General features: G+C 41.2%; 1 protein-coding gene across 1 annotated transcript in view; it reads left to right on the top strand.

The window, feature by feature from the left end:
- megf10 (multiple EGF-like-domains 10) overlaps positions 1-9,060 on the top strand; it is a 48,951-nt gene extending 39,891 nt beyond the window's left edge. Inside the window, exons 18-25 of the mRNA XM_035184097.2 lie at positions 86-214; positions 343-471; positions 711-938; positions 2,541-2,656; positions 2,785-2,908; positions 3,127-3,171; positions 3,264-3,473; positions 4,445-9,060. Of these exons, the coding sequence (XP_035039988.1) occupies positions 86-214; positions 343-471; positions 711-938; positions 2,541-2,656; positions 2,785-2,908; positions 3,127-3,171; positions 3,264-3,473; positions 4,445-4,605 (1,142 nt within the window). The 3' untranslated portion in view covers positions 4,606-9,060. The remainder of the gene's footprint in view (positions 1-85; positions 215-342; positions 472-710; positions 939-2,540; positions 2,657-2,784; positions 2,909-3,126; positions 3,172-3,263; positions 3,474-4,444) is intronic.
- Positions 9,061-9,390: the final 330 nt, after the last annotated feature.

The following is a 9,390-nucleotide window of genomic DNA, read 5'->3' on the forward strand; positions in this document are numbered from 1 at the left end:
ACTCATTACTGTATGACACAACCGTTGAGGTTTATTCAAGGAACATGTAGACAGTTTAATGTGATGTTTGATGAATTCCTTGCAGGCTGTCCTTTGGGTTTCTATGGGAAGGATTGTTCTCAGACCTGTCAGTGCAGGAATGGAGCTGACTGTGATCACATCTCTGGACAGTGCACCTGTCGCACTGGCTTCATGGGACGTCACTGTGAACAAAGTATGTCACTCTCTCTTTCTCTCTTTCAACTGGCAAATTCAGGGTTTCAACTTCAGCAAACACCTCTGATTCAGAGGCATCCCTACTCCATTTGCTTTGAATGATCGCCTCTTGTTTTGAATCTCCAGAGTGTCCTCCTGGTTCGTACGGGTATGGCTGCCGTCACGTCTGTGACTGTCTAAATAACTCCACCTGTGATCACATGACTGGTACGTGTTACTGCAGTCCAGGCTGGAAAGGACCTCGCTGTGACCAAGGTGAGGAATTACCTCAGTACAAATGGAAGCAGTCAAAGTAAAGAAACAGTTCCGTTCTCAGGTCTGTTATTGCGTACTCTAATCAGATTATCTTGGTAGACTAATCACTGGCAGCCATCTCCTTTTAAAGAGACAACTTTGTCAGGTTTTAGTTTAACAAAGACTAAAGGTTCCTTTCGACTAAACCAACTCTGTGCCTGTGGCTGTAGCTCAATATGTGCTCCTCCTTCTGCCTTCAGCGGGTGTGGTGGTGGTGGGCAGCCTCAACAGTTTGACCAGTGCAGCCATGCATGTGGACACCTACCAGATCGGAGCCATTGCAGGAATCATTGTCCTGGTTCTACTGGTCCTCTTCCTTCTACTCCTCTTCATCATCTACAGGAAGAAGCAGAAGGGAAAAGAGCCCACCATGCCAGCTGTGACCTACACTCCTGCTATGAGGGTCACTGCTGATTACACCATCACAGGTACAGTACAAGTTGACCTGTTTGCAACTGTGACCAGCTCAGTGATGGGAATATGTACTCCAGTATCTGAACCAGCAGCTGAAGAAGAGCAAAAAAGTAGCAACATACATCAGTTATGTCTTACCTCGGATGTTTTGCATCGATGTGCTTTATCTAAGTCCATAACTCCAGTAAAGCCGGCTAATTCAAAATGGCAGTGACAGTGCTAAAGGCACGAGCACCCTAACACACCAATGCATGGAGTTGTGAGATCTGAGTCAGGTACAGGAATGAGCAGGAGGTCTTGTGGGCAATTGACCCAATCTGCTGACCCAAGTTCACAACTTTTCAAAATATAAGCTCTGTAACTGTAACTCTGTAATGCAATCAGCACCCCCAACACCCATTAATGTGTGTCAGTCTGATATGGTGAAAAATAAAAAAGAATTAACAAAATGATCTGCCAGGCCAGATATTAAAACTGCCGTACAGTTTTGGCCTGTAGGCGCTATTTGCCGGCCATTGTCCTCTGGGGAATAAGTCTAGGTTTTAGCTGGGTCACGCAGAGATAAGAGAGAGACTTGTCCTGATGACACTACAGTCCACTCCTCTCTGTGCTGTTTGCTTTGGGTCACTGTTGGATCAGAGAACCGTAGTTCTGTAGTTCTTCCCAAACATTTCACCTTTTTGTGTCAACATTTCTAAATCCTAAAAACATATTTTCACTATGTCATCTTGGTGACATGGCGACTGATGGACAAGAATTATCATTTACTTAAGATTAAATATAAAAACACAATAAGGTGCGCACAAAGTGAAAGGATGTGAATAGAACAATTAATACAAAATTGCAAACAGTGATCATTAGGTCCTCATGCAATATGACCAGTGATAGGAGGAGCATGTGAAAGCATTTTTTGTGTCCAGTAGGTGGCACTATGACTAAGACTGAACTGTGTCACATAGATGTCCTCAGACTTGGACTCAGATCACACATGAAGTTTGCCAGTTTTCAAACATCCAATTCTCTGTTTTAGATTGTACATATCGATTTTGAAGTCAGTCTGAATAATTCTGCAGGTTATGTTTGTTACGGTGCAATGCATTGAAAATGACCGACTTCCTGTTGGGTTCAGGCCAGGCTTTTTATATACCAGAGCATGATAGATATGGCTAATAGCTTTGTGCATCTATGTGAAATGTGCCGTGGGCATTGGTGATCAAGGGACTTCAATTTGTACCCGACTGACGAGAAGTCTCGCGAGTTCTTGAGCATTTTTGGCCTCAATATTACCACACAGAGCTTGGGCCCCAATAACAAACTACTGAAAGTGGGGCTGTGAGAAGACTACTTCTAAAGGAAAGGAACTGAATAATAACAAGTGTCTCATTTGGACCTAGAGAGGAGACAAGCTACAAAGAAAAGATTTATTTGTACCATACACTGAACTGCATCCATGGAAACAGTTTAGTATTAATAACATGTGCTATTCAACTCTTGCTCCTTATGACATTGCCGAATGAGACGATTTTCATTTTAGCACATCAGGCTCTGAAAGCACTGGTGGACTGAGTTGTTGAGTGCATCCTGGTAAGTGATCTCTTCACCGTGTCATTTTTCAGATGCCCACCCACCAACATGTGAGGGTCACCCCAGCAACTACTTCTCCAACCCAAGCTACCATACTCTGACCCAGTGCATCAGTCCGTCACATGTTAACAATGGTCCCTATGGAAAGGTATGGAAGTGGACTATTTGAGATTCTAAAGAGGGTCGAAGAGAATTCAGTATGGAACGTGTCTATATAAAACAAATTCTGACAACTGATGTTTTTCCCTTTAACTCAATTCAATGTTGCATGCTTAGACCAAGAACAACCAGCTGTTTGTGAACCTGAAGAGTGTAGATCAGCGAAAAGGGAATCCTCTAACTGATCACACTGGGACACTGCCCGCAGACTGGAAACAAGGGGATTGCTTCAACGAACTGGGTGAGTCATGGCCGCGACAAACCTGCACTTCTCACTGTGCAGCGGGTGTGCATGATAGTGTCCTGTGTGCACGTTCACAGGGAAACATACATTTACTGGCTAATCAGTTTTATTTGCATCTTAATGGGCAGAGATGGGAGAATTATTACAATTGTACTGTTGTTAACTAACATTTCAGCATAATCTAACCATAATATTTCCATTTTTCTTCATACCAGGAGCCTACGGAATTGATAGACGATACATGGGCAAATCATTACGAGGTAGGCTATGTAATTGTACAAATGAAAGCAAAACAGTATAAGTCTGATGCTGGTATTAAATTCTCTCTGGCTCCTCTGTTCACCTCATCTAGACCTGGTGAAGGGCACACCCTATCATGCCAGTTCCTGTTCCCTAAACAGCTCTGAAAATCCATATGCCACAATAAAGGACCCCCCCCTACTTACGACCAGAAACACTGAGTGCGGCTATGTGGAAATGAAGTCACCAGCCAGACGGGATTCACCATACGCAGAGATCAGCAACAGCAGCCCCAACAATAACCGGAATGTCTATGAAGTTGGTGAGGTGCTTTAGTTTACGTATGTGTTGTTGTCGTTGAGAGTGCTCGGCCGAGTACTGTTTCACATGCAATAACTGCATAATGCAGTACTATATCCAGTTAGGGGTGAGGCTGTGGCTCTCTAACCAGAAGGTCGGCGGTTCGATCCCAGTCTTCCCCATTCTGCATGCCGAAGTTGGGCAAGATACTGAACCAAATTGCCCCTTCTCATGGAAAAAGTGCTGCACATAGATGCACTGTATGAATGTGTGTGTGAATGGGTGAATGTAAAACTGTAACTGTAAAGCGCTTTGAGTGGTCATCAAGACTAGAAAAGAGCTATATAAATACAGACAATTTACCATTATGGATTATCACTTCTATCACAATTTTACAATACTGTTGAATGTTGATATGCTGCCCTCTGGAAATAACTTAGATACAAATTATCTGTAACTTGCTGGATTTGACAAAAAAGTATATTGGACTAGAATCACTTACATCATGTCAAGTTACTTAGTGTAATGCAAAAAAAGGGGTTGATGTGTAGTGATGAATTCACGTAGAATTATCAGCAACCTATATGAACTTCTTTTAGCTCACAAATTCAAATCTCCTCCACCGAGTTTCCAACAACTGACCTAAAAGAGAGTGAATGTTGGATGTCGACAGGTAGACACATACATGACAACAAATACTAACTTTCCCTCTGTTTACTGCTCTTTACAAACATGTTAAAACAAACTGATAACATGCCAGTGTAGTTTTCCCTGGTTTTGGTGGTAATTTAATAAAGCAACTTCTGGAGGCTTCATTTTGTCAGAACTGGTAGATCCCCCTGCTTGCAGTCCCCGTGCTAAGCCAGACTTAACATATCCTGGACCCATCTCTTAACTAGATTTACACAGATGAATGAGTGTGATCACATTTTCCAAAATGTTGGACTGTTCCTTTAAGTTTACTCACCCCAACACAACTCACTTTAATTCCAGAGCCGACTGTGAGCACCATCCCGCCCACTGGAGACGGCCACACACAGTTTGGTCAGGATCCATACGATCTGCCAAAAAACAGCCACATCCTCTCTCACTACGACCTCCTGCCGGCCAGAGAGAGTCCATCATCCGAGGTCAAGGAGCTGGACAGTGAATGAGGCTTAGGGACTCGGCGCAGAGTTCAGGTCTCACCTCCAGTCAACAGCTCCAGCACTGGATGTTCCACAAACACACACTTTATACCCACATCATCATTTTACTTGTTTCTAGCTGTTATACTTTGACATTCTCAATGTCAGTATGTTTCATGACTTCAAAGTGGGTATAAAGTGTTGGAGGCACAGCTGCTGTATTTTTATAACAATATTTAAACTGCAACAAAGTCTTCGTAGGTCATTCCATAAGTCTGGGAGGTAAGGTTTGATTGAAGAATGCTTTGAACAAAACAGTTTGGATGATGTTCTGTCAGACCTTTACCTTGCAGGTAAAGCCTGCAGCCTCCTTCTGACTGCCTCCCCAATCTTTCTCCAACAACCGTGTCGTTTGCATGTCTCCTCAATGCAACAAATTGTACTAACGGGGATTTAAAAAACACACATTCAGCTTGTGGCAAAGCGTTTGAGGTGTTGAACTTGATTGCACAGACAAAAAGTGGTCTGCCATCCTCTCATACCTCCATACACCTGGCTAATTGCTGCCAAAAAGAGGGTGTGATTGTTGGATTGTGTTATTCCTAAGCAGAAGGGGTTTCAGAGGCTGTCAAATGTTCAGAGCACTTCATTTCAAGAGAATATTCCTTTATTATGTTTGTGTATAACATTCAATACCAAGATCTCTATTTTGCTTTCTATCTCTATTTTTGTAGTTACCGTATTAAAAAAATGGCTAATGTGGTTGAATATTAGCAGTTGCATCAAATAATAGATTACTCTTGAAGTTGGAGTGATGAAGGGTACCAGAATCAAGCTGCTGACAGTGTTGATGTTTGCACATAGTAATGACATCAGTTGTAGTCAGTCAGTGTTGAAATAGTATTTAACTTAACCAAAGTTGCAAGTGCCATTTAACGTTTTTATAAGTGTATTTCAAAGCTCTGCAAATCTGCTTAATCCAAGTGGTACTGAGCCCATTTTAGTTTTTCGGTCATTTCCATTATTTCCTGTTCAGTTTATCAAAACATCATATTGCACATGTAGGAGCCATGTAAGAAACTAAAATCATAATTCATAAATATCCGTCATACAGCTCAGTGGTCGTGATCCCCATTCTGTGATCTCTGTTGCCATTCACAGTTGCTCCTCTGACCAGCATGTTCTTCTATAAAACAGTACTTTGCATCAGCAACTTCCTGCCACCTCCATCTGCCTGTCAAAAAGCTACAGCTAAACCCTGCCTCTGTAATAAGTAGAGCCCATACAGCCACATTGGTTGAAGAGACTCTTGCACTACAACAAGCAAGGTGCGGTTCATGTGACAGTAGCCGACCTTCCTTCCTAAGGCACCTAGACTGTGAGATTTCAGCAATCTAAGAAGTGTATTGCAATCCAAACTGCCAACCTTTGTAAACTCAGAGGTTACACAAAAATATACCAAAATAATGATAAGTGTGTGACCATCTGCACGTCCACAGTGGTAAACTATAAGCAAGAACAGAGCCCTTGCAATATTGATATTTATATTTAAGGAAACGTAAGTTGAAGTAGCAGTTACATTTTGAGGTGGTCACTCTAAATTTTCGAATTTGAATTTTGTGACAGGACAGGTTTGGCACATTTTTGACCCCCTGATTTTGGAGCCACAGCCAAAGATACCTTTCCTTCACGTCAGAACAAGGATTCAAAACTACCCTGTACACAAGTGTTACCTTGAGTATAATAGAGCAGTAGGTTTGTGCCACATCAGTGAGCACGCAGTGGGACTTTTCTGAGATCGCACTGGGACTCTCGCGAGCACATGCTTTATATTTTTGAACAGAAAATGTTAATCTGAGCAAACACACTTTTGTCCCGTGCGTGCCGTCGTATAAGCCTGTTATATTGAGAGCCGTACGACAGAAAGCCCTTTTTATAAGTTTCCTCACTTTTTCTTTTCTTTCTTGTTTGTTGACTGTCGATTTTTGGAAAATAAACACTTCAAATAGATATTTGTATAAAGTTGTCCTGGCAGAATTTAAGCTACAGGTTGTGAGACTAAAATGATGTGGTTCGTGTGTTTCTCTTAAAAAAATGTCCAAATGCTTAGCTCAATTTCCTTACACATTCATATTTTTTTCTGATTACAACATAATGTCAATTAGGTGTTTGTTAATTGTGTTGATATAATGAATAACTTTGTGTTGCGTGCAAATGGAGTGTTATCTGATCCATTATTTTAACTGTGTAAAAGCATACAGAACATGTAGCATGGTGAAAATGACCAATATTAGATAGAAAAACCAACCAGTGCGTAGGTCAGCCTATGTTGTTCAGAAGGAACCTTAATCTGGGGCTTGACTAAACAACAACCTTACGAAACCTTTTACAAACCAGCATGTTTCAGATAGAGCCTACACCATCAAATAGGTCAAAGTGAGACTCGCTCCATAGCTTTTGTAAGGAACATAAAAACCCTCTTCCTTATACTGTAAATGCACCGTACTTAACAAACTAGGACATTTCAGATATGGCAAAATTTTAAAAAATTGACTTATTTTAAATGGCTTCCTTTCACCAAATACCCACGAGGCCCTGGACATGTTTGTGTCTGCACAGGTTTGTGTTCTACACTGTTCTTCTGTTTGGTTGTTCAGCTCCACACAATTGTAAAAATGATGGTAAAGACACATGTGCTTTACCATTCACTGACAGCACTGCTAGAACCCATCGAAGTGCCTGTACCTTGCATGTAGATTCATCACACCCCATCCCAAAGCAGCCATCATTAAGTTTGCAGATGACACAACCGTGTTGGGACTGATACACAACGGTGATGAGTCTGACTACAGGGGTGGAGTCTGCCAACAGTCTGAATGTTAATCAATTGACTGACCATTTACCCTTTTACAGCCAACAGCATCAAACACATGCACGTGCACCAAGACAACTGAAGTGACATTTGTGTTGCTTAGCAAGCTAGCAAGCTTTAAACATTGAATTGAAACTGTCGCCAGCTTCAACCAGTCTTATTGTTGCTAGTTCCATTGTACAAATCGGTATTCAAACAGTCGACTGCAGTATTAGGACTGCGACCGGATCACGACAAATTTAGAGCAACCGGCCGCATCTATGGTCGCAAGCTTTTAAATGTGTTGATGAAAACTGGCAAACAAATACACCACCCTTTAGAGAGGGCTGCAAGTGAGGGCTCCCTCGTTCAGGATGGACAAAAGGGCACAACAAACAGATCACATTTCTGAGCAGTGCCCATATTCAGATCTGCAAATTGTGGAAACAAAAGCACAGATTTGACTATGTTACATGTTATACTATATTACATTACATTCAGTTTCAACAGTGTTACTTTGTCCAGTGAACATTCTGCACTGGTTTGTCTCTTTTTTTCTGTAAAGTATTGGTTGTCCTGCTGGATGCAGAGGTAACATTGTGGTTATTGTGTTTGTTGCTTGACCAATGACGATTGACAAAACTTGACAAACCCTAATTAGTATCAGGAGCATGTAGTAGTTTAACCAAACTTACTGGGAGCTGGCACTCGAAACAGGCACTCAGTCCACCACCAGGATTCATGACCTCCTGTGTGGAGCATTTCCACCACTCAATATATTTATACTGAAGAGCCCAACACGATATACATGCTGAGTCATCACATTAATTCCACCTCAGTTAACATACTCAAATCACCAGTTTAACTCAGTCATCTGCACATTAACATCGAGTTGACACAGTTGCTGATCTTAAGTTTATCAGTTTAAAGGGCTCAGCATGTGACATGCAAGCTGAAGCTGGACTTTTGCTTTTTGGAAGGATAATTATAACCATTTACATTATTGTATTGTACCGTAATAAACATTGTCATATTTCACCTAGAATTGTTCAGTAAAATGTCACATCTCAATTTTAGTTTGATAGTTTTTGTCTTTTTATCTTTCTTGTATTCTGAATGGCCTAAAATAGCAGTCTCAAGCTATTCGGAGTCTCTTCTAAATGCTTGTAAAATAATGTACATAATTTGATAAGTTCTGATGTAAAAATGTTGATATCACCCAGTGTCTTATGTCTGCAAAATTGAAAACATGAACAAATGTGGCATTTGGTTTATGTGTTTATGTAAAGAATATGTGTAATCTATAGATTCTGGATTTCTTTTGTAATCTCTTCCCTTTCTCTTCTGCCAGAATACTGTGGATTTGAAAAACCACGAAAGATGTTTGCTCTGAAAGGAATGTTTGAGTTTTTCTCAAGCATCATCTGTTTCTAAGCTCTTTGAACCTTTATTCCTCCATTTGAAAGATCATTTCCACGCAAGCTTCCACTGCACATTTCCACATAGGGTTACAATGATTTGACCACTATCATGAGATTCTATCTATTATGCTTTGTTGTTTTTTTGTATTTTATTCATTATAGAGCTGTTTGTGCGAATGCCCTGGAATAAAATGATAATATCATGAAATACTTCACCTTCTTATGGAATCTGTGAGCCCTTAAACACCATACCCTGACCCTACCCTATCCACATGTGTATTTTGTATCCGGTGTAAGCAGTATGCATCTAAAAGAAGGAAAACAAATCCCTCTTGAATGCCAACCAAGTTACAGCAACTGCTCAAACTGAGTCAACCAGCACACATGCTGATGGATAAGACTCCACAAACCATCCACAGACCATGAGGCTGGAGTCACATCCCTGACAAGCAGCACTAGAACCCAGAGAGTCCTCTCCTCACTGTATACATGTGACTGCACCCCATCCCAAAGCAGCCATCATTAAGTTTGCAGATGACA

Source organism: Hippoglossus stenolepis, chromosome 18 (assembly GCF_022539355.2).
Source record: "Hippoglossus stenolepis isolate QCI-W04-F060 chromosome 18, HSTE1.2, whole genome shotgun sequence".
NCBI lineage: Eukaryota > Metazoa > Chordata > Actinopteri > Pleuronectiformes > Pleuronectidae > Hippoglossus > Hippoglossus stenolepis.